Here is a 26,388-nt window from a genome sequence, read left to right on the forward strand (position 1 = left end):
GAAAAAAGAACAATGCCTGAAGGGTTTTGCAGGATAAAGAGGAGTTCTGGTGGCCCACAGAGGAGGGTTTTGTGTTAGAGAAAATGGGTATGAAAGAGGGCTCACCCCCAAGACATTCCACAGCCCCACCTCTCCCCTAACACATCCTGGGGCTGGGCTCCTGTTGCCCTTTGGGAGACTCCCTCCCTCGCCAGGTGACAGGCACCCCTCCCCCTCCTTCACAGGGACCAGCACGACTGTGAGTTGTGATTATGAACATCTTTCAATCCTGCACGCAGCGCTGCTGTTCATGCATTCATTCAGCACACGTTACTTGGTCCCATCCCACGCGCTAGATCTTGTTCTCGGTGGTGGGAATACAGTGGGACGCAGGACAGGGTCCTGCCCTCAACCTGCCGACATCCTCGTGGGGTGGGGCAGATGCGAAGCAGACACGCAAATCAGCACATAATGTGACATCGCATATAATATCCCATCGGGTGGTGATTAAGAATAATGCAGTGGGAACAAGGAAGGGCCAGAGAGTGGCTAGGTGAAAGGGGTGGTCAGGGAGGGCTGGAGGAGGAGGTGAGTTTTCTGTAGAGACCCGGAAGAATGAGGGATGGAGCCTTTTTAAGATCTGGGGGAGGAGCTTCCAGATGGAGGGAACAGGAAGTGCCCAGGCCCTGGGGTGGGAATGAAGGTGGACAGGGGGTCAGTGTCACTGGGGCACATGCGGGGAGAGGACATGGGTAGGTGATAAAGGGGTGGGGGGCAGGGGTCAGACAGGCAGGGAGGCAGGGGTGAGGGGTGGAGGGATGGGGGGGCTGTGCATTTTATTTCAAGTGGGACCATGAGGAGTCAGAGGGAGGGCTGAGAGTAGGAGAGTGACAGCCCCTCTGGCTGCTGCCTGGGAGTCAGTGGAGCGGGAGGCTGTGTTCCTGCCCTCCTGCTTCCACTTCCTCCCACTCCAGCCCTCGCGCGTGTGCAGAGCAGTGGGAAAAGCAAGGACTTTGGAGCCAAACCCAAGAGGACTGAATCTGGCTGGATGACCTCCTGCAGCCACCTCACCGCTCTGAGCCTGTTCCTCAGCTGTCCCCGTGGTGAAGGAAATGAGATAGGGTGCAAGCCCCAGGCCACCCTCGGACACACAGTGTGGGCTTCCTGCCACCGGAGACAGGCTCCTTTGACTTTTCTCCTCCCCACTCTTCCCCTGCCCCCTCTTTCTGGGAGAGGGACGCTGCCATCGCCCCTTGGTCAGCCGGGGCAGTAGCCAGGGCCCAAGGGAGGAATGACGGGGGTAGCCAGTGCCCCAGAACCGCCAGCTCGAGGGAGAGGGACAGACTCCACCTGTGGGACTTCCAGGGACACCTCCGTCCCGCAGGGTGGGGCCGGACGGGGTGGATCCGGGGCCAGTCTGGGCTCCTTGCCACAGGAGCTGGCTGGAGGAAGGGAGAAGCTGTGGACTGCCCTCCAGGCCTCCGGGAGAGGTGGAGGAAAGGAAGCACCGCGCGAGGGATCTGCGGGCGGGGCCCCATCCGACCTGTACCAAGAAGGGCCGGCAGGACCCCGGGGGTTTGTCTGGGAGAACGGGACGCCTGGGCCTTCCACTCGCTGCTTAAAACACCGCTGTTCTATTTACATTGTTAACCAAGACCACGAACTTTTATAACTTAAAAAGAAGCGCGTAAATATATCAGCTGTCGGTGTAGACGCCACGCTCTGGATTAGGGGGCGCTGAGGGGCCCTGGGAGGTGCGCGTTCGGGTCGGGGGGCGGGAGGGCGGAGCTTCGCCCACTGCTGGCGACTCCGGCAGGTGCCGCAACGACGAGCAGGACACCGAAGGGGCCGGGTCTGCGGCTCGGCTGCCCCCGCGCCGGCCGCCCGCGGAGCTGCGGAAGGCCCCGCCCCCGGGCCGCTTCCCGCCCCGCCCCTCCGCGCGTGACCCGGCCCCGCCCCCGCGAGCCCCCGCCCCGCCCCCGCTCCCGGCTCCTCTGTCACTTCCTGATTCCCGCTTCCTGCTTCCCAGAGGCCGGGATCCGGAGCCGCCCGAGGCCGGTGCCGCAGCCCCCGGCGCCCCCGGTGAGCGCGGCGGGGCTGGGGCGGGGGGCTGGGCTGCAGGGGCGGGGCAGCCGGGGGCTTGAAGGGGGATCGCGGGTCCCAGGAGCCCTCCCTTCCACTGCACCCCACTTAGTCCCAACTCCCCTTGGCCGCCCGCCGCTTCTCTCCTGGGCCCGGGCCCCTGGAAGCTGGGCTCCTGGTCCACCATGGATCCTGCTCCGAGGCAGCTCTGGGATGCTCCGAGGCTGGCAGCTGCGTCCCGACCCCTGCCCGGCCCTGCCAGCCCCCCTGGGCCAGGCCGGGGCTCTCTGCAGCTTCCTGCACGTTCCCTGGGACTCAGAACTGAGGCCTAGCTCGGCCCCACCATGGGGAGACCTTTCCTGCTTCCTCTCTCCTTCCTGCCCATTACCCAGTCTCCAAATCCGCGTGCAGGAAAGAGGCTGCTGGGAGCTGGGCTGGGACCTGCAGAAGAGCTAAGCTTGCTCCAGCTTCCAGGCCTCCTGTCTCCTGCCCTCCCCACACATACCAGACCAGGGAGGGGCCTGGTTAGAGTCCTGTAAAGCCCATCGGGGACTCAGCTGTGGCCAGGTCCAGGACGCAGTGCATTAACCCCTGCAGGAGGCAGCTGGGCTCTGCACCTGTGATCTCACTCTGTAACTGGGAAACTGAGACCCAGTCAGGTTACAGTGACCATGCTCCCAGTTGCATCCTCCCCACTTCCCTTCACGCAGCCTTGGGGTGGTTGTTGGGATGGGCTGAGCTGATCCAGGCCTCTCTGTCCTGCAGACATGTCCTTCCGCAAAGTGGTACGGCAGAGCAAATTCCGGCATGTGTTCGGGCAGCCGGTCAAGAATGACCAGTGCTATGAAGACATTCGAGTGTCCCGTGTTACCTGGGACAGCACCTTCTGTGCAGTCAACCCCAAGTTCCTGGCGGTGATTGTGGAGGCCAGTGGCGGGGGTGCCTTCCTGGTGCTCCCCCTAAGCAAGGTGGGCCGAGTTAGGGCTGGGGGAGGGACTGGAGACACCTCGGCCACACCTGCTGTGCCTGTCTGCACACCCGACGTCTATAATGTTGCCCATTTCTCACTCCTGGGCAGGTATCATAGTCCAGATTCACTGTCCAAGAGACATGAGCACAGGAGGCAAAAGTGGTTTATTGCCACGGAGTCAGGGTTAGAGACAACAAACGTTTCCTGCTCACCTGGTGGTTGGTGCACAGTCACATCTGGGCCACCTGTGAGCCAGGCCAAGTCCACCATTCCCATTTTGCGGAGGGGAAGACCAAGGCTGAGGGATGGTGCTGAGATCTTGGGTCCCTCCTGACTGCCCCCTCGTGCCCTTAGACGGGCCGCATTGACAAGGCCTACCCAACGGTATGTGGGCACACGGGACCTGTCCTGGACATTGACTGGTGTCCTCACAACGACGAAGTCATCGCCAGCGGCTCAGAGGACTGCACAGTCATGGTGAGGCCAGGGTCGTGGGTGTGGCTCAAGGTTGCACGCAGCAGGTGCGAGCAGAGAACTCAGCCCAGCATCCCTGTCTCCACCACAGGTCTGGCAGATCCCAGAGAACGGGCTGGCCTCCCCACTGACAGAGCCAGTGGTGGTGCTGGAGGGACACACCAAGCGAGTGGGCATTGTCACCTGGCACCCGACAGCCCGCAATGTGCTGCTGAGTGCAGGTCTGCACCACCCCTGCCCCCGTTCCCCACGTCCCTCCCCATACACTTCTCTGAAACATCCCAACAGCCCCTCCCAGGCCCATCTCACAGATGGGGAAGCTGAGGTCCTCAGCGGCAGAGAGAACCAGGCTAGTCCCGGGGGTTGGGTAAAGTGGGCCTGGTGAGCCAGTGGTCCCCTACCACCCACCTGGGCCTGAGCTGATGGCCCCACCACCTGCTAGGCTGCGACAATGTGGTACTCATCTGGAACGTGGGCACAGCGGAGGAGCTATACCGCCTGGACACCCTGCACCCTGACCTCATCTACAACATCAGCTGGAACCGCAACGGCAGCCTCTTCTGCTCCGCATGCAAGGACAAGAGCGTGCGCATCATCGACCCCCGCAGGGGCACCCTGGTGGCAGTATGTGGCCCCGGAGGGCAAGGATGGCTGTGGATAGGGGTTTGATTGGGGTACTGCACTGATCGGCCTGTCCTCCCACAGGAGCGAGAGAAGGCTCACGAGGGGGCCCGGCCCATGCGGGCCATCTTCCTGGCAGATGGCAAGGTGTTCACCACAGGCTTCAGCCGTATGAGTGAGCGGCAGCTGGCACTCTGGGACCCAGTGAGTGGCTGTGGCAAGCCTGAGGGGCAGGCTTGAGACTTGGGCCCCATCTGGGCCAGGCGGGCAGGGGTCACCCTGGAGAAGCCTGTGGTTCCCAAGTTCTCTGCCTGGCACTTGAGGCTCTCAGGACCTGGGACCTTGCCAGCCTCTTTTTTCCTACTCCCTGCTCACCCACTGCCTCCGCGTCTCTGCCACGTTGTTCCTGCCCGCTGGAAAGCGCGTCCCCCTTTGTTTGCCTGGACCGCCCGGCTGCCCGTCGAGGCCTGTGCGGGGCTCCCTCCTTCAGCCTCCCCAGCCCTTCCCCAACACACTCTGTCCCAGGGTGTCTGCCCGGTGACCTGCCTTTGAGGCAGGGGCTGGTGCTGCCTGGCACCCCGGGCTCCCCGTGGTGGGAATTCTCAGCACTTGCTCAGCAGCCTGGGAGTAGTCTCAAGGCCTGGAGGAGGCTGGGGAAGTGGAATCCTGGGAGTAGGGAGGAGCCAGGAGGGCCTGGTGGGGGACACCGTGTGGCATGTGACTGGCTAAGCCTGGTGGGGGGTTTGGGATGAGGGAGGAGGTTCTGCTTGGCCTGACTGCCCCTGATGTACCAGGAAAACCTTGAGGAGCCCATGGCCCTGCAGGAGCTGGACTCGAGCAATGGGGCCCTGCTGCCCTTCTACGACCCCGACACCGGCGTGGTCTACGTCTGCGGCAAGGTGGGCCAGGGCAAGGCTGGCCTGGGCGCGGGAGAGGGATGCCCGAGTGCTGAGCCCCCTCCCCCTACAGGGCGACTCCAGCATCCGGTACTTTGAGATCACAGACGAGCCCCCCTACATCCACTTCCTGAACACATTCACCAGCAAGGAGCCGCAGCGGGGCATGGGCAGCATGCCCAAGAGGGGCCTGGAGGTCAGCAAATGCGAGATCGCCCGGTAAGAGGGCCACGGAGGAAACCGTCTATGGGCAGGGCTCAGTTCAGGGACTTGAGGGGGGCGTCTGCCTGGGGGACAGGAGTCAGGCCACAGGCATCCAAGGTGAGAGGTCAGAAGCTGCTCAGGAACAGAATGCGCCACGGGAGGGCCAGTGGCCAGGGGTCAGCCTGTAGGAAAGAGCCCTTTTGGCAGTGGGCAGGGCAGCCTAGGGGAGGGATCTGGGGGTCTCAGAGGTCAGCCTGTGGGGGGTCTGGGGTGGGGACTGGAAGTGGAGGGCAGGGGAAGCCCGGAGAACTTATGGGGACTCCACCCGTGGCTCCTCCCCTTTTCGCAGGTTCTACAAACTGCATGAGCGCAAGTGTGAGCCCATCGTCATGACTGTGCCAAGAAAGGTGAGGCCACCCGGTCCCCTCCTACCTGCTCCCTTCTTTAGCAGACCGGCCATGCAAAGGTGACGGGGGTGCGGCCTGCGAATGGGACCATGCCAGGTGGGGCAAGTGGGAGAGACAGGGTGAGCTGAGGCCTTGTCCTGGGTGAGCCACAGGACACAGGGGCCTCTCAATTAAGGGGGGAGTGGCAGCCCCAGCAGTGTTCCCGAAGGCGGCAGGACAGAGCAGGGCCAGGTGGTGCCATCCAGTGGGGGGTAGGCCAGACGAAGGGTGTGGCAGGGGCAATGGAGAGTGGGACAGGGAGTCTGGCTGCAGTAAGAGTCCCCCGATAAGGGGACTTGGCCTCAGATACCCAGCCAAGAGCCACAGCCACACTTGCACCCCGCCCCAGCCAGCAGCTGCTGAGTGCTCTATTCAGATGCTGGGCACATCTCAGGGAGCAGAGCTGGGGACGAGGCTCACAGGGCCTGCCTTAGGAGCTCACCATCCACGGCCCACAAACATGGCCCCCAGAAGCCCACAAAGCCACACAGCTGGCCCCTGTGGCTTACAGTGGAAGGTAGTGATGGGGGCCCTGCTCAGGAAGGCTGGGGCAGGCTTCAGAGGGAACTGTCCAGAAGGGAAGTGAAAGGACAGATTTGAGCATTAGAAAGGTCACTTGGAGCCAGGCCGTGGGAGGATGGGTTGACAGAGTGCAAGCCCGGAGGCCAGGAGAGTGATGAGGAGGTGGCCACCCCGGGTTCAGATGAGAGGACCCTGATGGGGGCCCCAGCTGGTTCTAACCTCCCTTGCCCCTTGCCAGTCGGACCTCTTCCAGGACGACCTGTACCCCGACACAGCCGGGCCGGAGGCAGCCTTGGAGGCAGAGGAGTGGGTGAGCGGGCGGGACGCCTCGCCCATCCTCATCTCGCTCCGGGAGGCCTACGTGCCGAGCAAGCAGCGTGACCTGAAGGTCAGCCGGCGCAATGTACTATCCGACAGCCGGCCCGCCGGGGCCCCCACGTCACCTGCCACCATTGCCGACACTGCCCCCAGCAGAAGCCTTGCCAGAGCCGGGGTATGTGCCCTCAGCCAGGGGCGATGTTGGGCAGCCCCAGGTGTCGTCCCAGTCCACTGCGTCTGGACCACTCGCTGCCCAGCTCTAGGCCTCGGGCTTCTGCCTGCCCCTGACCACCCCCTTGTCCCTGCAGGAGGCCGGGAAGCTGGAGGAGGTGGTGCAGGAGCTGCGGGCGCTGAGGGCGCTGGTCAAGGCACAGGGGGAGCGCATCGGCCGCCTGGAGGAGCAGCTCGGCCGCCTGGAGAATGGCGACGCATAGGCCACGGCCCGTGGACACCGCCTCCACCTCTTCCTCCTCCCTCTCATTCAGCTTCTGCAGCAGGTCACGCCGGGGGGGCTGCCCAAGGCCTCTGAGGCAGCTCAGGGGCCAGGTCACACTTGACCTCCCTGGGCCCAGGCTGGAGCCACGCCTGGCTCTCATCACTGCGGAGGATATTTGTACCAAGGCAAGCTCGCTTGTCCTCTGAGGGACCATCTCCCCAACCCCGGCCCACCCTCTGCTCCCTCCCCAGAGGAGGTAGGGTGGGATGGGCACTATATTTTCATTCCAAATAAAATTCTCTTTCTAAAAGCCAGGCTTGGCCTGCTGCTGCCGGGGGCTGGGGAAAGTCTGGACACCTGGGGACAGATGGTGTTGCAGGACTCAGGCTTGAGAAAGGTCCGGGGGCCATGAGCAACTCCATAGACACTGTTCTGAATTCTGTCAGGCAGGGAAACTGAGGCAGGCCTGTGGACACATCCAAGGTTGTGCCGTGCTTTGAGCTGGGTGCCCAGTTTCTCTCCTTGGAGGCCTGGTCACAGGACCCGCAGCCCCAGCCTCACCCAGAGAGACCTATGAGGACGTGGTGTGGATCGGGGTGGTCCTAAGAGGCTGAGGCCCTGTCTGGGGTCCTGCGGCGTGGAGGAGTGGGTGGGGTGCTGTGGGCAGGAAGCGGAAGCGCCAGGTCACCCCCAGCTGCCGTTGAGAGCTGAGAGCTCACTTCTCGCTCAACACAGCCAGAGCTGGAGGTGGGCGCCAGTGCGAAGGGCCAGTGGACCGATGGTAAGTGCTGAAGGCCCTGGGTTCCTGGGGTGGGGGCCACAGGTCAGAGCTGGAATGTCTGGGCCCTGGGAGCTGAGAAAGGATGCTCCTGCTGGGGCCCTGGGGCAGAGATGAGGCCTAGGACGAACGTGGGGCAGACACCAGACCTTCCTCCTCACCTCGGAACTGGGTTCCCTGGGACTTGGGGTAGGGCCCCCAGCACCCTGCTCTAGGCTGGCACCCCCTTCAAGGCCCCTGGCGTAGCCCTCAGCTGCTCCTCTTGTGAAAGGGAACTTGCACCCCTGGAGCTGGGCAGAGAGCATGGTGGGGGGAGGCTGGGTTGTACCTTAGCACCCCTCCCCCCACAGCACCCTCCCACCTAGCTTGTTCCAACCGCAGACTTCCTCTGGCAGCTGCACCCGCCTCCTGGGGCCCTCAGGGACAGGGAGTAGAACGGAAACCCTGCAGCTGGGGCAGCCCTGTGGCTGGGAGGGAAAAGAGGGGCCTCAGGGACCCCCATCCTGGGACCTGGCCAAGCAGGTGAGCAGTGGTCTCTGCCTTAGTCCAGGCCCCACCCTCCCAGCCTTCAGGAGAGCGAGGCCGCAGGCTCCTGCCTTGGGTCCCTGTACCTGTCCCTGTCCCCGCCCCATGCAGGCAGAGTCTGAGCACATTTAACCAGCCAGTATTTACTGAGCACCTTCCACGTGCCAGGTATCGTTTTTTGGTGCTTGACCTAAAAAAATCCCCGTCTTCCTGCAGCTTATTCAGGCTGGGGAGACCAGACAACGATAAACATAAAAAAAAAAAGGCCTCACTTAGGTGAAGCTTGAGCCAAAGCGAGCGGGTGTGCATGGGGCCCCCAGGGGCTGGGGCCTTCCGGGCAGAACGAAGAGCCAGTGCGAACGCCCCAGTGTGGCAGGAAGGGGCCGCAGGAGCGGGGGCTGATCTCACAGGGCCAGGGCTGGTTGCCAAATAAGGACTTGGGCTTTTCTGCTTCACTGTCGCTGTTTTGCCTAAGAGGACCCACTGAGAGAGGAAAGTCAAGTGTTCTTGGTCACAGGGCCTGCCCTCTACTGGGCCTCCACCCCAGATGACAAGCCCCTGCCTGTCTCCCACAGGCTCTGCCCCGCGCCCTAGGGCTCGGGACGCTGCTGGTCCTGCCAGGGGCCCTGGGCTCTGGTGGTGGCACTGAGGACAGTGTGGGCTCCAGCTCCGTCACGGTCGTCCTGTTGCTGCTGCTGCTGTTGCTGCTGGCCACGGGCCTGGCACTGGCCTGGCGCCGCCTCAGCCGCGACTCGGGGGGCTACTACCACCCAGCCCGCCTGGGTGCTGCGCTGTGGGGCCGCACCTGCCGCCTGCTCTGGGCCAGCCCCCCGGGCCGCTGGCTTCAGGCCCGGACTGAGCTGGCTTCACCAGACAACGACCCAGAGCGGCAGGAGGACGAGCAGGACATGGAAGACGACTACATCTCAGACGGTGGCCTGGAGGCTGGACCCAGAGAAGGCAAGCGGCAGTGTGGCGAGGCAGCGGGCCCAGAGCAGGGCCCAGAGCAGGCTGAGGAAACACCTGACAGTGACACGGAGGGGGGCCCAGGCCTCAGCTCCCTGGGGCCGGCAGGCTCAGGGGGCAGTGCCGAGGCCCTGCTGAGTGACCTGCACGCCTTTGCCGGCAGCGCGGCCTGGGACGACAGCGCTGGGGCAGCCGGGGGCCAGGGCCTCCACGTCACCGCACTATAGGGGCCAGTCTTGGTGTCCCATCCCTGTCCTGGCCACTCACGGTGCCTGTTTCCCAATCTGCCAAGGCTGGCCACAACCCCCACCCCACATGGCATTCCTCAGACTGTCACCCTCACCAGTCCCCAAGTCTGTATATGCTACCCCTCTACAGGAAGGCCTCCTGTCCTCACAGGCACTGGGCAGCCATTTGAAATAAAAGCCTCCAGCCCTGCGGTCCCGTGGTCCTGTAGCGACCCCCTCTTCCTAAGCAGGGGCTCCTCCTGGCAGGCCCCCCCCAGTCCTGCCCCCAGGAGTCCAGCCGAAGAGCCAGGTCAGTGCCATGATTCAATCCTTTAATCCCCCACTGGCACAGGTGAGTGGGGCTCTAGGGGGCAGCGGAGCCCTTGCTCCAGCAGTCGCGGCCTGCAGCCCTCCATAATCATGATTCAGGGGCCCGGCCACACCCAGCAAAGACACTCGCTCTCCACCCCACACACAGCCCCAGGTCTGTGGGACTCGCCCAGCGTCCTGCCCTCGCGGCCTGCAGGGAGGGGCCTCAACAGCTGCCCTCATCCCCACCTAGCCTAGCGCCCAGGGCGTGCGCGGCCCCTCTTGGACTTCTTGGTCCCTGAGGGGGGACGGATGGGGAGCGGGGCAGTGCTCGAGGGTGGTGGCGGCGGCGGTGGCGGCAGCAGTGGAGGTAGAGGTGGCTCCATGGGCTCTGGCGGGCCGGGGCTGGGCCGGAACCCCTCAAAGGGGGAGAACTTGAGGGGGCTGCAGAGGAAACCAAGGTAGAGTCAGAGCCTCCTATGACCTGCCAGGGCCTGCTGGCGCTGGGTCAGGGAGGACAGACTCTCCCATCTGCCTGGCTGCACAGGCTGTAGGGTCCACCAAGTCCCATCCAGGCAGTCCTGGCCACAACGTGTAGACAAGGCAGCCCAAGCCTAGAGCTGGCTGCCTGCCCACTAGAGCCCCCTGGCCCAGCCACACACTGCCCGTCATTCCCTTGGTACCTTATAGGAGTTCGGGGGCTGCTGTTGAGGCGCCTGGGGGAGCGCAGCTTGGGCTGGAAAGAGAAGCCCTCCTTGATGCTGTCCAGAACAGAGGGCGCCACGTACGTGAAGCCCTGGGGGCAGAGGCCCGGTGATGCTCAGTGTCTGCCACTCTCTGGCCACAACCCCTGCCCTGGTCCTTGTAAGCCCCAGGTCCCCGTGTCCTCACCAGGAAGGCCTGGTTGGCACTCTCACTGAGGGCCGTGTCGTCCGGACTGTCCACTGGCGTCTGCCGTGTGAAGCGGGTATCAAACTGGCTCACGTCCTCCTCTGACTGCTGCGGGCAGACCCGAGTGGGGAGTGGTCAGGGGCATCCGAGATGGCAGGTCCTCTACCCACCACTGGGCCAATGGGACTGCCACTCACCAGACAGGGCCTGAAAGGGGGGTCCACACGGCGGGCCAGGAGGTCATCCCAATTCACATGCCGGAAGAAGGGGTGTCTCTGTGGATAGAGAATGCCCCCCAAACCTACCAACAGTTTTCCCTGCCTGGCTCCTTTAGTAACCTGCTCTGCCCCAGGCCCCCGCCCCTGTACCCAGTCACCCCTGGAGACAGCCCTGCCCTGGTGGTGGTCCCAGACCCACCTGCACGTCAGCAGCATCCCCTGGGCCACCCCCAATCCGCTGGCTGGGATTCCGCTTCAGGAACTGTGGGACCAGGGCAGAGGGTGAGGGCCTGGGGGAGGTATGTGTCCCAGGGCCAGCTGGGGTGGGACAAGGTGAGATGGGGCGGGTAGGTGCCTCCGGATATGGCCCCCACCTCCAGATGCCCTCAGGACTTTCGAGGTTTGGTCCAATGAAGCGTTCTCCACGAAGCCTTCACAAAAAGGCCCCTGGTCCCTGGCACTGACCCAGGGTGCTTCAGTGAGGAGCTGGAGCCAACTCCAAAGCTGGACGAGCGCCTGGCCTCCCCCCTACACCTCCAACACTTGCCTCTCTGAAGGCAGAGTGGCCAGCTCATCACGAACGTTCTGCTGACTGGCTCTTAGGCCTGGGACTGGTCTAGGGGCAGGCTGGTCTGGGTCAGAGCTGAGGCCTGGGTCGGAGTCTCGGACCCCAAAGCAAGGGCTCCTTTCCCTCCCACAAGCAAACTGCACAGGCAGGGGTGGCACCAGCTTCCCCACAGCTGAGAGAGGCTCAGGCACGCACGCAGGGTGGCCAGTAGGGCCCGGGAGCAGAGATGGGGGCAGGACCCTGGGCAGGAGGGAGCCCCACCTTTTTGACAAGGTCCCGGGCATCTGGGGTGAGGTAGGGGGGCAGCGCCAACTTCCCCTTGATGATCTTATCCATGGTTTTCTTCCGGTTCTCTGCAGTGAAGGGTGGCTGGAGGAGGCAGAAGGTGAGAGGAGCCTTGCAGGCCTCCCACCAGCCCTGCTCCTGCCCTGGAGGGGGTCTCCTCCCACCCCCCACCCGACCTCCCCCCCACGGAGGCTGGACTTGCCGATCCAGTGAGCATGTCGTACATCAGGGCCCCCAGGCTCCACCAGTCCACAGCCCGGTTGTGGCCACTGCGCACCAGGATCTCAGGGGCCCTGGGGACCAGGCAGAACTGTCAGTCAGGCTAGGCCCTTTCTGGCTGTCCTCCCAATCCCTGGAGCAGGCAGGTGTCACTTACATGTACTCAATGGTGCCACAGAAGGTATGAGTGACAGCACCCTCATGGATCGACTCCTTGCAGAGTCCAAAGTCGGTCAGTTTGATGTGGCCTAAGGAAGAATGTTGGGGGCGGTGGGGCGCCGGGTCAGGGCCCTGGCCCCCTCCACGGGGCTGCTCAGCCTCCAGATAGACTGCAGACCCCGTATGTGCAGCTGCACGTGCACACATGCGCACCCTGACTGTTGAGCATGATGTTCTCGGGTTTGAGGTCTCGGTAGATGATGCCTTGGGAGTGGAGATGGCCCAGGGCCAGCGTGATCTCAGCCAGGTAGAAGCTGCAGAGACAGAACAGGGTGAAGGTGGGGGTGGGGCAGGGACCAGCCATCTCGTGAGAGCAGCAGGAGTAACACCCACCAGGCTGTGTCTTCGAGGAAGATGCCCTCTCGCTCCAGATGTGTGAAGAGTTCGCCACCTGCAACACAAACATGTCAGCAGCCATGTGCTGGCCCAGGCCCCTTTGCGCTCTCTGAGTCTCGGTTTCTTCTTGGGGAAAGTGGGGCTTATAATTCCTGCCCTACCTGCCTCACAGAGCTGCCGTGGGGATTCAATTCAATTCAGCAAACATCTACCGACGCCTACTCGGAACCTGGCCCTGTGCTGGGTGAAGCTGGGGACAGGATGAAGAGACCCAGCCATTGCCCTCAGGACGCTCAGTCACTGGGGAGACAGACATGCACACAACTGCTCTAATATGCCAGGCTGCACAACAGCTCTGAGAGCTTAACCCAAAACATCTCACAGAGGAGCCGAGGGAGACAAAATGAATCCCACCACGAGAGAACAGAGAAAGGGAGGTGCGGGGGGGCTTCAAGGAGCGCTGAGATGGAGGGGAGGGAAAGCGAGTGCAGAGGCAGAAGCTCACAGGGCTCATCTGGTGCGGACGAGGTAGTGGGAAAAGCAGGCCTGGACCGCTTCAAGGTGAGCAGGGGACAGCGGGCCGAGGAGGTTAGGCTGGATCTGGGCAGGCACAGTCATGGGACTTTGAGCAGAAGTGCTGGGCGCAGCCTGTGCTTTCAGAGGATGGCCCCAGCAGTTAGCAGAGGGGACAAAGCAGTGAGCAAGAGGCCTCAAGCCCGGTTAGGAAACTGCTGTCCACCCCCTCCTTGTCCTCCTGAGAGAGTGGAGGGAATGGAGGACACTACAGAGAGTGGACCAGCTGGATCTGGGACCTGACTGGATACAGTGCTCGCAGGGGAGAGGAACAGGATGTGGAGGGGAGCAGAAATAGACAAACCACCCTCTGGACTTCCGTATAAGCTCGCACCATTCCCATCCACCCCCAACACAGGTGAAGGACAGATAGGCACTGGACAGATGTTTGCTGAATGAATGAATGATGGGATGGATGGACAGACGGACAGGTGGATGGGTGTGGGGGCCCTCAGCCATCCTCCACAACCCAGGCTCTCGGGGCTTCCCCCAGAGCTCCCAGGGCTTCCTGTGCTGGCTCCCCACCCACACCCCTAGCTGGGCCCACACTCATACCACTGAGGCACTCAAGGATGAGGTAGAGTTTGCCACCAGTCTGGAAGGCATAGGCCAGTTCCACAATGAAGGGGTGCTTCACTGACTCTAGAATGTTCCGCTCAGCCCGTGTGTGTGCTGTGTCCTTGGCGTTGCGCACAATTTTGGCCTGGAAGTGCAGGAATCAGTTAGAAGCTGGGGTACCCAGAGATCCTCAGTCCCTCCAGCCATTACCCTCTGCCATCCTCTGTCCTCCATTGTATTTCTCCATAATTGGAGAAATAGCAGTCATCCTTTTCAGGAACCAGTTTATCCTCTACCATAGGGTTTTTCAACTTCAATACTGCAGACACCTTGGACCAGATATTCTGTGGCGGGAGGTCGCCTTGTGCATTGTGGGATGTTCAGCAGCATCCCTGGCCTCCACCCATGGGATGCCAGAGGTACTTCCCTCTCTAGTCCTGACAATCAAAAATTGTCCAGACATTGTTAACTGTTCCTTGGGAGGCAAAATTGCCCCCATTTGGGAATTAATGCAAAACAATATATATCACAACAGGCAATAAACTAGCAAATGCCAAAGACAACGACTGTCTTCTTTGTCGTGTTCACTGCTATCTTCCCAAAGCCTGGCACAGCATGTTGGGAATGGCAGCCACTCAGTATTTTTGGCTGAATGAATGACTCACCTTCCTTAAGACTTTCATGGCATAGATCTTGCCCAAGTTGGTGCCTTGCACCTTTCGCACCTGGAACACCTGTAGGGCAGGGGAGACAGGATCAACTTCCCTCTCCACATCCCATCTTCAAGAAGCCCCACCCTGAAGCTTTGGCATTTAGGACAAGAGACTGAGGCCCCACCAAGGGTGGGGCAGTCACGATTTCAAGTCCAAGTCAAGAGGATTTACCCTACCCTCCTCTGTGTTTCTAACTCTGAATCTCATTAGAGGCTGTGCTGATCTACAAGTCTAATTGGTTTTGAGAACCCTTTGCTGCCTCCAGGCTGGAGGAAGCACCAGTACCTTTCCATAGCCTCCCTTGCCCAACACACGCAACAGCTCAAAACAGTGGGGCCCAATGCGCTCAGGGCCGAGGTTCACGCTGGTCTCAGTCAGTTCCACCTCCTCATAGTGTCCCACAGGCCTGTGGACACAAGAAGTTAATGACGGCAACACTCCAGGGCTTCCCAGGTCCCCTTCCCCATTACATTCCCCCCTCCCCCAACACGACCCTCACTCACTCCAGGCCAGCAGCCCTCAATTCGGCAAGAGAACACACGTCCTGTGAGAAACCGAGGAGTAAGAGCCAAGGGAGGCGCCAGGATACCTTCCCCATCCCCGCAAGCTGGAATGCTTGGCCCAGGAGAGGAGGGGTTAGGGATGGGAGCTGGCAGGGGATAGGCAAGGGCTGGGAAGAAGAGGCCCAGGGCAGAAGAAAAGGGAGAACCAGGAGAAAGGGCTGGGGGCCTGGAAGAGAGGTCGGGGTGAGGGTGGGGTCAGAGCTTAACAGAGGCCAGGATCTGAAAAGCATCGGGGTCTGCAAGGGTCGGAGCCCACTCTGGGTGGGGGCTGCCGTGGCTCCGGCCTCGGCTGAGTGATAGCATCGGCGCCGGGATCCGGTCGCGCCCGGGAGGAGCACTCACCGTGGGGCTGAACTCCGGCTCGCCCTCGCCCTCGCTGCCTTCCTCCGTCTCCAAGTCCAGATCAAACACGGCCGCCATAGCGGCGCGGGCCCCGCGGGCCACTCGGCCCTTACCCGGCCGCGCTCTGACTGACAGTCCCAGCCTGACGTACACGTTATCACTCTGCGACGGCGGCCGCGCGCGCCTATGATGTAAGAACTTTGCTCCGCCTCCGGAAGGCCGCTTAGCCTAGCGGGGAGGAATGATGGCGTCACAAGGTCTGTCGGGAGTTGTAGTCCCGGAGTGCCGGGGCGCCCGGGCTCCAGCCTGCGGAACCCCCTTCGGCAAAACCCTCTGTCTTCCCAGCACCGCTACCTGGGCGCCTATTTTGGCTCTGGGAAGAGTTTCAGCATGTTTCTCCGTTTTCTTTCTTTCTTTCTCCAAAAAAAGAAACTCAAACTAGAGAGTTTGAGTTTGGATGCGGCAGAGTCGGGAGTGCGGGCAGGTGTAAATGTAAATGCAATCCCCAGCCCTGTCGGAGTGTCGCTGCCAGGCTGGCTGGGTGACCAGAGGCAGGTCGCGTTCCTCTCTGTTCGTTCCTGAAAAGGAGGCGGCTGCATCAGGGTCTCCCTAACGTGTCTCTCGCTCAAGGACCCTGCAGGTCAGAGCATTTGCTGGGTGAGCAGCTCACTGCCAGGCTCTGTTGCCAGGTGCCTGCCCTAAAGGGTTTGGGGCTCATTTATCCGTCCACAAATATGGGCTTTTGCTGGGGTTTGCTCGCTTGTCAATTTAAGCATATTTAGTAATTTAGCAGCCTGATACAGACCCTTAATAAAACTTTGTTGTAAGAATGAATGAACCCACCAAACCTGGTCTGTCATTTTTTTTTTTTTTCTTACAGACCCTGCCGCTCTGTTGCCCAGGCTGGAGTGCAGTGGCACAATCAGCTCACTGCAGCCTGGAACTCCTGGGCTTGAGGGATCCTCCTGCCTCTGCCTCCCGAGTAGCTGGGACTACAGGCACACACCACTACACCCAGTCTTGATCTATGACTTTAGATTAGGCATGGATTCTTGTTGGGCAGAACTATGTGGGGGTAAATTTGGGCCAGACCAGGCATTGGGTGTGAGTACTGATTGCTGGAGGATGTGTAGATGTGCATTCCAGTTACACAGGGGAGGCTGGATATAAACTCAGATGAACAGAACTTAGAGGTCTCCAGGCAAGTGGAGGGTTATCTGGTTGGATGTGGCCCTCTGGTTGTAATTCCACCAAAAGACCAAAGGAGATCCTCAGGTTGGGTCCTGGTGTAGGTGTAGGGCAGGCCCCTGCCAAAGCTCAACCCAGATGCCTGGCCTGTGGGGTGGTTTTCCCTTAGCTCCAGATGCTACAGGTATCCCCTACCCACCTCTCCCGCCCCCTCCCTTACCTCCCATCTAGTTGAGCCTGGAAGGAATTGTGCAGTCAAGAGAACCTGTCCCAGACTCCAGACACTTCACTAGTCCATAAGCCTTTATTTGGGGAGAAATGCTTGGGGAGCTGTCCATAGCTCCTGTGTGCTCAGAGGCAGGGTTCTTAAAGCAGCCTTCCCTGAATTAGGGGGTGTAGACTCTCCTCTGCCAATGCTAGTTAGTGTGCCAGAGACGAAAGGACCAAAGCTGGGTGGAAAAGGTGCATGGTGCATGGGAGAGAGGTATTCACACATCTCAGGGCCACTTATGAATGAAGGTAAGGAGATGAGGGTGGCCTAGAAGCTGAGTGGGCATATAAGACTTAATCAAAACAGAAACCTGGACCTTGCATCATGTCCCACGGCCATCCATCCACTGTGGTATGACCTTGGGGCAGTCACTTTTCCTGTCTGAGCCTGTTTCCTCTCATCTGTAGAACAGGGGCAACAGCGTCTGACTGGAGGTGTGAGGGGAGATGATTACTGCTGACCGAAGGTCACCTGCTTCTACTGCTCAGGCCAAATGAGGCAGATGGGACACTGCTGAAAGTTTTCAGCAGGCTCTAGAACTATCCTGGAATTTAGGTAAAAGAAAGGGGCTTTAGACTCAGGTTTTCCTGGGATTTGTCCAAGGCCAGGGGCCCAACCAGGTTCTCTCCTCTGCTAGGTGGCAGGAAGAGAAACAGACCTGGAGAGTGGACAGAGTGGGCTGGGTTTGGGCCCACTTCCACTTGGGGAGGTGGTGGTGGAAGTGTGTATACAGCTGCTGTTATTTCTCCAAGGCTAGAGTCCTGGGGAAGCTGTGGGCTGGACTGGGACCTTTGGGAGGGCTAGAGGCCCCAGCAGTCCCCAGATACTTGCTTTTGTGGCCTTTGAGTCCAGGAGGCCTTGGTGCCTAAATGGCCCTGCCACTCTGGAACAGATCTGAGGCATCAGAGTGGGCCAGACTGGGGCCGGGGCAGGGCAATGGGGAGAGAGGCAGGGAGAGCACCAGGAAGCAGAGGGCACCACAGCCCTCCCCCAGCACCTCACCCCTGCCTCCTGGCCCCAGCGCTATTTGAAGTGAGATAGGAAGTGGGCAACAGGGTAGTTGGGCCCATCGATGCCCAGGCCCTGGCAGAGGCCCAGCAGGCGGAGGCGGGCCTCGGCGGGGCTGGGCCCAGCACAAGCCACGCTGCAGTAGGGCTCCTCATACTCGCCAGGCACCAGGGCCTCCTCCAGCAGGTTGAGGCGCAGCAGGCCCCGGTCGTGCAGGGCCTGAAGGGTCTCGCGGCTGGCAGTGGAACTCAGGGCCTGCAGGTGCTGGGATGCCAGGCACATGACACCTACCAGGTAGCCACGGGCACGTGGGTGTGTGGGCAGGGCGGGCCGCAGGCCACAGGCCACCATAGCAGCAGCTAGCAGCAGGTCCACACCATAGAGCTCCAAGATCCAGTCACGCAGATAGAAACCGCCCATGCGGGGGTTGATCTCGATGAGCCGAGGCCCAGCCCCAGTCAGCTTGAGCTCCACATTGAAGACCCCATCAAGCAGCCCACAGCCCAGGCAACAGCGGAAGGCTGCCTGAACCATCTGTGCCTCCTGCTCCGGTGCCAGCCCGGTGGGCATGCAGGCGGCCGTCTCAGTGAAGCCAGGCAGCCTTGTGGGGCCGTTGTCAGAGACAAAGGCAGCCAGCAGCCGCCCGCCAAACAACACCAGGTCCACATCGTGCTCGGTGCCCTCCACAAACTCCATCAGCAGCATGGCATTGCCCCAGCCCAGCCCAATGCCCGGGTGATCGGCCTCACCCTGCAAGTCTCGGGCGATCCTGGAAAAATGTTCGTGGCACTGTGGCGCATCCTCCACCAGCCGCACTCCCACTGCACCTGCCCCGAACTCCAGCTTCATGACGCCTGGCAGGGGAACCTGGTGGACAGCCCTCGCCACATCAGCCTCACTCTCCAGCGGACAGCAGGGCACGGCATGAAGGGAGGGTGCAGGCCAGGGTGGGCCATGGCAATGCAACAGGTGCAGCTGGGTGCAGCTCTTCTGCTTGGCCAGGCGCATGGCAGCCGGGGGGTTGCAGGGCAGACCCAGCTCCTGGCAGAGCAGGGCTGTGAGCACCAGGCAGTCATCCCAGTAGGAGAAACAGCCATCCAGCTGCAGGCCGCGCGCCCGCACCAGCTCTGCCAACAGCCGTGCGTTCTCCTCATCCCTCTGGTGCTCCGTCAAGTCAAAGTGGATGAAGGTCTGCACCAGCTGGGATGCGAAGTGGTTGGGGTCTGACTCCACCAGGTGCAGCTGCGGAAACCACAAGAGGGCAGCACACCCCGGTCAGCTGGTGCTGAGCGTTGGAGAGATAGGATGAGGTGTAGGACATCCTCTCCGCCCTCAAGGGACACGGGTTCACAAACATTAGGTACTCAACAAATATTTGCTGATGATCAATTGAATAAATGGAAGGCGCAGAGGTGGGACACCTAACCCGGCCTGCGGGGAGGGATGGCACCCTGGAGGAGGCAATACTTAAGCGGAGAGCTGAAGAAGAGTCAGCTGAGGAAAGAGGAGGTCAGTAAGGGCAGCCAGCTGCAGGAAGAAGGGGCCGGGTCTGGGTGGGTGGGGATGGAGGGCAGAGGGGCAGGTGAGAGAGGGCTCAGCGGTCTCCTTTTCAGAGGCAGCATCACTGGCCAGGGCTTGTAGAGAAACCACCAGGGTTGGGGCTTGGGACAGGTGGTTTGGCTGTCATGCACAGCAGGGGTTCTGACACCGGAAGGTGCCCTCAAAGCTTACTGCCCAGTGGGGGGAACACAGACAAAAAGCAGCTGGCACCCAGGGCAGGGACAGCCACTGAAGAGGGTTGGGAGGGTGGCTGTCTGCACTCTAACGCTTGGCATCAGGAGTGGAGTGACATCCTAGCTAGAGAACATGCTGTGCAAGGCAGGAAGCAGAGAGCTGGGGGGTCGGTTGCAGGGTGGTGTTCCCCAGGGGATGCTGCGCTGTGGGAGAGGGGAGCGGAGGCTGCTACTGTAGATTAGAGCCAGCCTGAGAAGACCTCAGTTTTCTTATCTGCTCAGTGGGGATAAGAATATCTACCTGCCAGGCCCGCTCCAGATTCTGTAATGTGAGGCCACTGCTGTGAACTTGGTTCGGGATCTATAAGCTGCTCCCCAGCACCCTCCGCAGGCCCTAGGTGCCGACTCGCAGGAGGAATTCAACCTCAAAGTGCTCGTCCTTTCCCCAGGACGGAGCCAGGCTCCTTAGCCTGGCATTCAAGGCCCCAGCTCTGTCGCTAACCTTGTCCCTCGGCCCCCCAGCACATCTGCCCCGGGCTCCTCGTTCCCATTTTCCGTGGGACAAAACTTGAACACCCCAGGGCGTCTGGCCAGTTCCTGCGCACGGGCTTTGGCGCACCCCGCCAGGACAGCCCCGCGAAAGCCCCGCCCCCAGCGCTCCCGGCCCCGCCCCAGGGCCCCGCCTCCACCATTCAGGCTGGGACTTGGGGCCCGGCCCCGCCCCGAGCCCCGCCCACCTTGAGCCCGTAGTCGCGCGCCGCCTCCCACACGAACTTCTTGCTGACGCCGCCCGCGCCGACCACCAGCAGCTGCTTGCCCTCCATGAGGCAGCGGGCGGAGCGCCGGAGCATGGTCTCCACGAGCGGCGCGGCCGCCGCGGCGTCGGCCGCCGGCCCCGGCGCGGCCCACAGCCCCTCGAGCGCGCTGCACGCCTCCAGGCACAGGCCGCCGTTCAGCTCCAGGGCCACGGGGGTCAGCGCGCGGCCGGCCACTGTCAGCGCGAAGTCCACGCCTGGGCCGGGCGGGGGACACGGGCTCAGCGCGGGTGGCCCTCGGCCCTCGCCCCGGCGCCCAGCCCGGGCCGCATGCACTCACCAAGGAAGTCAGTGTGGGCCCAGCGCCCACCTCGCTGCTCGGCACTCAGGCCGGCCTCCAGGGCCAGCACGGCGGCCAGAGCAGCCTCGGCCGCCGCCTTGATGCGCTGCCGCACGATCGCCACCTGCGTCGCCTCGCCCAGGCCGCACTGGGCCAGCGCCACCTCCAGGGTCCACGGCAGGGAGTTCTGATGCCTCAGAGGCCTATCCCCGCGGCCCACGCCGCACACCACCTGGACAGGGTGCAGCTCAAGCGGCTGGCCCAGGAGGAGCCACCCGCCACATGCATACCTCCCCCTGTGCCAAGATCCAGGCCAGACCTCTCACTGAACATTCAAGAAGCCCCATCCTTCAATGTGTCTTTGTTTGTTTGTTTGTTTGAGACAGAGTCTCACTCTGTTGCCCAGGCTAGAGTGCTATGGTGTCAGCCTAGCTCACAGCAACCTCAAACTCCTGAGCTCAAGCGATCCTACTGCCTCAGCCTCCTCCTGAGTTGCTAGGACTACAGGCATGCGCCACCATGCCCGGCTAATTTTTTCTATGTATATTTTAGTTGTCTAGCTAATTTCTTTCTATTTTTAGTAGAGACAGGGGTCTCGATCTTGCTCAGGCTGGTCTCGAACTCCTGACCTCGAGTGATGCTCTCCCCTCAGCCTCCCAGAGTGCTAGGATTACAGGCGTGAGCCACGGTGCCCAGCCCTTCAATGTGTCTTAAACCATTCTCTGCCACTGCCTATGTGGTCCCCAGACCCTCCAGGGGTTCTACCCAGGCTTCCAGGGGCAGCTGGGGTCCCTGCTCCTAAAGGCTCCAAGCCTGCTTGCTTGTAGCTCCTGCAGCCCTGAAGCCTGTGCCACCCTGGTGTCCCCTAGCCCTGGCACCTCCCCTGGATGCCGCTCCCCTACTCCACTGGAGCTCCCCCCACCCCGGGAAGAGTGGAATCCCTCCTTCACAGCTGGTCTCAGAGCTGGGTACTCGGAGGGTCCCTAAGCCTTCTTGAGCTCCCCAGCTTACAGGCCCCTCTAAAGTGCTCCAGGCACTGGAGATTTATCAGGAACCCTGGGGCAGCCTTTTCCATGGGCAAGAGGTCCCTGGGAAGAGGATTCAGCCCCCAGCCCTGGTACCCAGCATGGGGCTGAGCACAGGGGCAGAGGCTCCTGATGAGGGAGGGGTTCTGGAAGGGTTGGAGGAGAGGGAAAACGTATCAGACCCAGGAGTTCCCCTAGAGGCAACCAAGATCCCCCAAAAGATTTTGTCCTCCTGCCCACAGACTGCCCAGGGGCCCTTGTCAGATCAGTGTGATGGGGTGTGGTAGGCAGGTCATGACCTGGACCTGGGCCACGCTTACCTTGCTTAGCAGGGGCCTGTCGCCCTGTGTCCGACACACCACAGCACAGATACGCACAGTCAGCTCAGGGCCAGGGGAGGGGCTGCCTGGGGATGAAGGGAAGGTCTAAGCCCAGCACGGAGAAACCAGGAGCCCGTGCCGAGCTCCCTCCCCTGCCTCTCACCTGGGAAGGGCAGCTGGGGAGGTGGGCACACAGCCTCCACCAGGACACTCTCCTCCTCCTCCAGCTTCTCCAGCAGCGCCAGCACTGTGTCCACCACTGCGGCCAGCTCCGCCCGTTGGTGCAGACGCAATGCCTGCCGCCCCCGCCAACGCCAGCCACTGAGCTTCACAGCCACCTGCAGCAGGGAAGGGAGAGGGGCCTCCTCGACACTACCCCATGTACATGCAGGGCAGGATACTGACACCACGAGAGCCAATGAGTAAACTGAGGTAAGGCAGCAGGGGGTTGCCCTAGAAATTTGGCGGCAGCAGGGCTAAAAGGTAGGTGCAGCTTCCCAGCAGGACTTGATAACCACGCCCAGGTCCCATCCTGCTGGCACAGACGTGGGCGGGAGCCTGTTACCTGCAGGACATCACCCAGGGCCTCGGAGTGCAGAAAGGCCCCTACTTCCTCTTTCACCAGTGTTTCCTGGCCCTCTTTGCCACTCAGCTCCACCAGCCGTAGGCCTGGGCTGGCATCCCCTCCCCGAAGCAGCCCCGGCGGCTTGTAGGTGAGAGCCAGGGTAGCTGGCACGGCCACACCGCCCTGCTGGGCCAGCAACCGCCTCGTCAGCAGCCGGTCCTCCAGCAGCCGGGCCAGCTCGGCCGAAGCTCCTGTGGGGCAGGTCAGGTCGCGGGCAAGCTCTGCTGCCTCCCGGCCCCAGCCAGGCCCCTGCCCGACGCCCGCCAGAAAGTAGGTGGCACGGCGTGGGGGGACAAAGTCATCCAGGAATGTCATGCCCCCTGGGTGGAAGCTCACAGCCTTGGAGACCAGCAGGGCTGCCTCACCCGGCTGCCCGGGTGCTGGCACCTTCATCAGCCAAGCAGGGGACAGGCAAAGGAGCATGTTTCCTGTGGGTAGAGGGAGGCAGGTGGCTAGTCAGGGAAGGCTTAATGTCCCCATGCCCTCCACCTCCAGCCCGGGCCCCTGTGTAGCAGGAGGCAGCTGCTCCCAGAACCCACCCCCACTCAGAGTACGGCAGCTGGTCTGGTGGAATGCGGGCAGTTGCCAGGGTTGGCGGGTATTTTGGGATGTTGCTGGGCTAGGGCAGTGCTGCCCTTTCTGTAGGAGGGGGTGGGGAAAGTTGGGCACACACTCACCCGGGCTCTGGATCCCACCCTCCAGCAGCACTGACAGAAAGGTGCTCGGGGATCCCAGAATGCACAACGTCACCTCTGCCCCAGGACAGCCTCAGGGAAAGAGAACATTGCCGAACTTACCAGGGGCTCCCGTTGCTGTCTTTCTGCCCACCTGCCCCCACCTCCATATCCCTGCCCTCACCTTTGGGCCTCCAGGTGCTTCCTAGGGATCAGAGGAGAAGAGTACAGGGGACAGGGAGGGAGCTGGATGGGGAAGGGGAGCTGCCACCTGTCCTGTCCTGTGAGGCTGGCTCCCTTCTCTCTGGAGCTGTCCAGAAGGCACTGCAGGCTGGGTGACCAGGGACCTGGGTTCTAGCCTGAGCTCTGTCTGTGAAACCTTGGAGAAGTCACCTTTTCTCTAAGCCTCAGTTCCCCAGTCTGTACAGTGGGACCAAGTCTGTGATTCTCATGTATACTAACTCATCTAGCTGTGGCCACCTGATTTATAAAACAGATGAAGCAGGGAAAAGTCTTGGGGTCCCAACTGTGAGCTGCCTCCATGGCAGCTCCCCAGACACTTCTTTAGAAGCTTTGGTGCCATGGAACACAGTTTGCAAATCCCAGGGCTGGATCTTCGTGGGGAGTGAGTGGGGGTGGGGTGGAGAGCCCCAATCCCTGACCCCACTGGTGCCAGATGGCCTTGGAAGGAATGTCTGCCTGCCTCAGACCAAACCAGAGGCTGGGGGAAGGACTGCCCCTGACCAGGATGGGGAAGCAGACTAGGCTGAGGGCCCCTCCCTGCCCCCAGGCGTGCCCCCCTCCGTGGAGCCCTCGGGCACCTGTGCGGGGCACCTGGCTGCGGTCCTGGGTCTCCGGAAGGCCAGCTTGCTGCAGACAGCTCTGCAGGAGGCTGTAGTAGTAGACAGTCCAGGCCCGGGCCTCGGCCCCTTCAGGGGAGCCCTTGCAGTCCAGGCCCACATCCTGGTGCCAGGAGCCAGGGAGGCAGCCTGTGGGCGGCAGGCCAGAGCCCCCTCCCCGTGGGCCCTCGTCTTCCTCCAGGTCCTTGGAGCCCAGGGGGAAGTCCCACTCGGGACTCAGTGGATCCAGGGAGAGCTGAGGGGGCAGAAGTGGTGGGTCTTGGGCAGAGTGGGCAAGGGGCACATGAAGTCACCCAAGGATGTAGGGCCCCCACTCTCCCAACCTGGATTATGTTCAGGGCACATACTGTCCAAGGGACCAGGAGAGGAAGGAGTTGGGGGGGAAGGCTTGTCACTGGGAGCATGTAGGTGGGTGTGCTTTGCAGACTGTTTTGTGTCATGCCCCCAAGGGGGGCAGGAGGCAATGTCCTGCTGGCTGGATTACTGACCCCCCATCCCACGCTGGGGTCCACCTTAGCTTGGTTCACAGGGGCAGAGTTTGTTTTGTCTGTTTGTGCATCAAGGCAACCCCAGCACCTAAAACAGTGCCTGGCACACAGTCACTGCTCAGTGAATGTTTCTTGACCGAAGAATAGATGAACGAATGAACCCAGCAATCACTCTTGGGTTGCTCATTTCTCTCTGGGCCTCAGTGACCCAACTGCCAGCATGGAGTTTGCTGATATCTACGCATGGAGGTGATTCTGTCTCACTGTCATCCCCACATCGGCCTCGGAGACCTGCTGTGCACCCAGCCCTGTGCTAGGCATTAGCAGGGAAAAGCTGGTGCCCTTTTTTCAGAAGTTTTGAGTCACGGAAATGCTTTCTTTGGATAAAAATGTAATACTCCTCCCCGTTTCTAAGGCCGGCCGATTCCCATGGGGGCTGCTGGAGGCTCGTTGTGAATGGATTCTGACTCTCTGTAGTCCCCTGGTCTGGACAAGCCTGGCAGCTAGACCCATCCTCCAGGGGACAGGCTCGGCCACCGTGAGCAAGTTGTGAGGTCTCTTTGGGCCTTGCAGTTGCCTGGTGCCTGCCCTGTCCCATCCCCGGGGTGTGATGAGGCTTGGACTAAGAGAATCACTGGGTGGTTGGGAGACAGTGTGCTGCATCCGGGACAGCAGAGGACTGAGCCTCAGACCTGGGCTTGAGTCCCAGCCGCCAGGGCCATGCTCTGAGCCTTGGTGTCCTCCAGAAGGTGGGCTTCCGGAGGGCCCAGGCTGCAGGCTCCCTGCTATGTCCCCAAACCTGGAATGGTGCTGGCTACACAGCAGGTGCTCAGTAAATGTTGTGGAATGGATAAATGTCCAAGGGGCCTAACAGTGCCCACCTCCCAGGGCTGATGGCGGAGGAGAGGTGGCGTGCCTGGCACACAGCAGCTATTTCTCCTATGACACAGGGTGAGGGCGGGGGCAGGAGCGGGCTGTGAGTCTGAGCTGTCCGCACAGGGCAGCCCCTGGGTTAGGCCTCTGAGTGCCAGTTGCTGCCCTCTGGGCCCTCCCTCTGTCCAGGAACATGGGCCTTTTGGGGGAGGGACCACAGGAGACTCACCATCTCAAGGGTGCAGGGGCTGAGAGACTGATGGCAGAGACAGAGGGACAGAGAGACAAAGGAGGGTGTCAGGGCAGCCAGGTCTCTACCCCACCTGCCTGCCCCTAAGACTTTGGGAGCAGAGAGGTGGCCATCTCCGTGCCTCTGTCCTGTCCCTGCCAGGAGGTGCCAAGGCTGCCCCACCCCCACCCCAAGGAAGAAGAGGGATTTCTGACGCCCAGACCCCGTGGGTCCTGCCCCCTGAGCTCAGGGGGCGCCCTGGGCGCCCGGCTGCACTGAGGGTCCTGGCTTAGCCCCTCCAGCGGGGGACTCCCCGGGTCCCGTCGGGGGCGGCGTAGTGTCAAGGGTCGCGCTGCGGGGCACAGGCGCTCTGGGTCCCTGTCCCCGCGGCCCGGGCAGTCCCCTCCCTGGCTCTCCCCGGGACGGGGAACGGAGCCGGGGGTACCTGGCGGGCGGTGGCGGCTCGGCCGGACTCGGCGGCGGACACGGAGCGGGCGGGACTCGGCGGCGGCGGCGGCACAGCCGGGCTCAGGCGGCGCCACTTTATATAGACGCGCAGGGGCAGGCTCGCGGCCGGGCGGGGCGGCGGGGCGAGGACGGCGGGGACCGCCCCGCCCCGCGCGCCGGGGCGACCCAGACCTGGGCGTGGGGGTGGGGCTGGGGGTGGGACTCGGCCGGCCAGAGGCGACGCTGGGCGGCGGGGAGAGCCAGTCCCAGGGACCGACAGGGCATCTTCAGAGACACAGACTAAGTCTCAACAG

At 61.9% G+C, this 26,388-nt stretch overlaps 4 protein-coding genes across 4 annotated transcripts; 2 read left to right on the plus strand and 2 right to left on the minus strand.

Annotated features, from left to right (window-relative positions):
* Window positions 1–1,421: 1,421 nt before the first annotated feature.
* CORO1B (coronin 1B) lies at window positions 1,422–7,251 on the plus strand. Its single transcript, XM_069470328.1, has 12 exons — window positions 1,422–1,554; window positions 2,009–2,061; window positions 2,827–3,029; window positions 3,386–3,508; window positions 3,597–3,726; window positions 3,948–4,129; window positions 4,211–4,330; window positions 4,921–5,025; window positions 5,096–5,241; window positions 5,576–5,633; window positions 6,433–6,687; window positions 6,821–7,251. Exons 3-12 carry the CDS (start codon window positions 2,829–2,831, stop codon window positions 6,944–6,946), a joined length of 1,446 nt encoding a protein of 481 aa, XP_069326429.1. The 5' UTR covers window positions 1,422–1,554; window positions 2,009–2,061; window positions 2,827–2,828; the 3' UTR covers window positions 6,947–7,251.
* A 435-nt stretch (window positions 7,252–7,686) lies between these two features.
* On the plus strand, window positions 7,687–9,647 carry PTPRCAP (protein tyrosine phosphatase receptor type C associated protein). Its single transcript, XM_069470329.1, has 2 exons — window positions 7,687–7,729; window positions 8,827–9,647. The coding sequence occupies exons 1-2, from the start codon at window positions 7,727–7,729 to the stop codon at window positions 9,442–9,444; spliced, it is 621 nt and encodes a 206-aa protein (XP_069326430.1). The 5' UTR covers window positions 7,687–7,726; the 3' UTR covers window positions 9,445–9,647.
* A 120-nt stretch (window positions 9,648–9,767) lies between these two features.
* On the minus strand, window positions 9,768–15,365 carry RPS6KB2 (ribosomal protein S6 kinase B2). The gene is made up of 15 exons (XM_069470330.1): window positions 15,239–15,365; window positions 14,837–14,877; window positions 14,619–14,739; window positions 14,286–14,354; window positions 13,618–13,765; window positions 12,487–12,544; window positions 12,307–12,407; window positions 12,092–12,182; window positions 11,918–12,008; window positions 11,692–11,799; window positions 11,062–11,124; window positions 10,842–10,919; window positions 10,645–10,752; window positions 10,437–10,549; window positions 9,768–10,197 (listed from the first exon to the last, which is right to left on the minus strand). Exons 1-15 carry the CDS (start codon window positions 15,314–15,316, stop codon window positions 10,008–10,010), a joined length of 1,458 nt encoding a protein of 485 aa, XP_069326431.1. The 5' UTR covers window positions 15,317–15,365; the 3' UTR covers window positions 9,768–10,007.
* Window positions 15,366–16,757: 1,392 nt separating this feature from the next.
* CARNS1 (carnosine synthase 1) lies at window positions 16,758–26,120 on the minus strand. Its single transcript, XM_069471752.1, has 10 exons — window positions 26,073–26,120; window positions 25,628–25,654; window positions 23,999–24,272; window positions 23,181–23,270; window positions 22,444–22,931; window positions 22,042–22,216; window positions 21,879–21,964; window positions 20,534–20,765; window positions 20,176–20,450; window positions 16,758–18,947 (listed from the first exon to the last, which is right to left on the minus strand). The coding sequence occupies exons 2-10, from the start codon at window positions 25,628–25,630 to the stop codon at window positions 17,721–17,723; spliced, it is 2,850 nt and encodes a 949-aa protein (XP_069327853.1). The 5' UTR covers window positions 25,631–25,654; window positions 26,073–26,120; the 3' UTR covers window positions 16,758–17,720.
* Window positions 26,121–26,388: the final 268 nt, after the last annotated feature.

Source organism: Eulemur rufifrons, chromosome 6 (assembly GCF_041146395.1).
Source record: "Eulemur rufifrons isolate Redbay chromosome 6, OSU_ERuf_1, whole genome shotgun sequence".
Classification (NCBI taxonomy): domain Eukaryota; kingdom Metazoa; phylum Chordata; class Mammalia; order Primates; family Lemuridae; genus Eulemur; species Eulemur rufifrons.

Bases quoted from the DNA above. Each gene is read 5' to 3' on its own strand.
- CORO1B (XM_069470328.1), top strand. From the start codon at position 2,829: ATGTCCTTCCGCAAAGTGGTACGGCAGAGCAAATTCCGGCATGTGTTC. The intron at 5,026-5,095 runs GTGGGCCAGGGC...CTCCCCCTACAG, and splicing joins TGGTCTACGTCTGCGGCAAG to GGCGACTCCAGCATCCGGTA. The intron at 6,688-6,820 runs GTATGTGCCCTC...TTGTCCCTGCAG, and splicing joins GAAGCCTTGCCAGAGCCGGG to GAGGCCGGGAAGCTGGAGGA.
- CARNS1 (XM_069471752.1), bottom strand. The intron at 23,271-23,998 runs GTGCCCGAGGGC...TCTTTCCCTGAG, and splicing joins CAGCCAGGTGCCCCGCACAG to GCTGTCCTGGGGCAGAGGTG. The intron at 22,932-23,180 runs GTGAGTGTGTGC...CTCTACCCACAG, and splicing joins GGGTGGGATCCAGAGCCCGG to GAAACATGCTCCTTTGCCTG.
- RPS6KB2 (XM_069470330.1), bottom strand. From the start codon at position 15,316: ATGGCGGCCGTGTTTGATCTGGACTTGGAGACGGAGGAAGGCAGCGAG. The intron at 14,740-14,836 runs GTGAGTGAGGGT...TTGTGTCCACAG, and splicing joins TTGAGGGCTGCTGGCCTGGA to GCCTGTGGGACACTATGAGG. The intron at 11,800-11,917 runs GCAAGTCCAGCC...TGCCTCCTCCAG, and splicing joins ACGACATGCTCACTGGATCG to CCACCCTTCACTGCAGAGAA.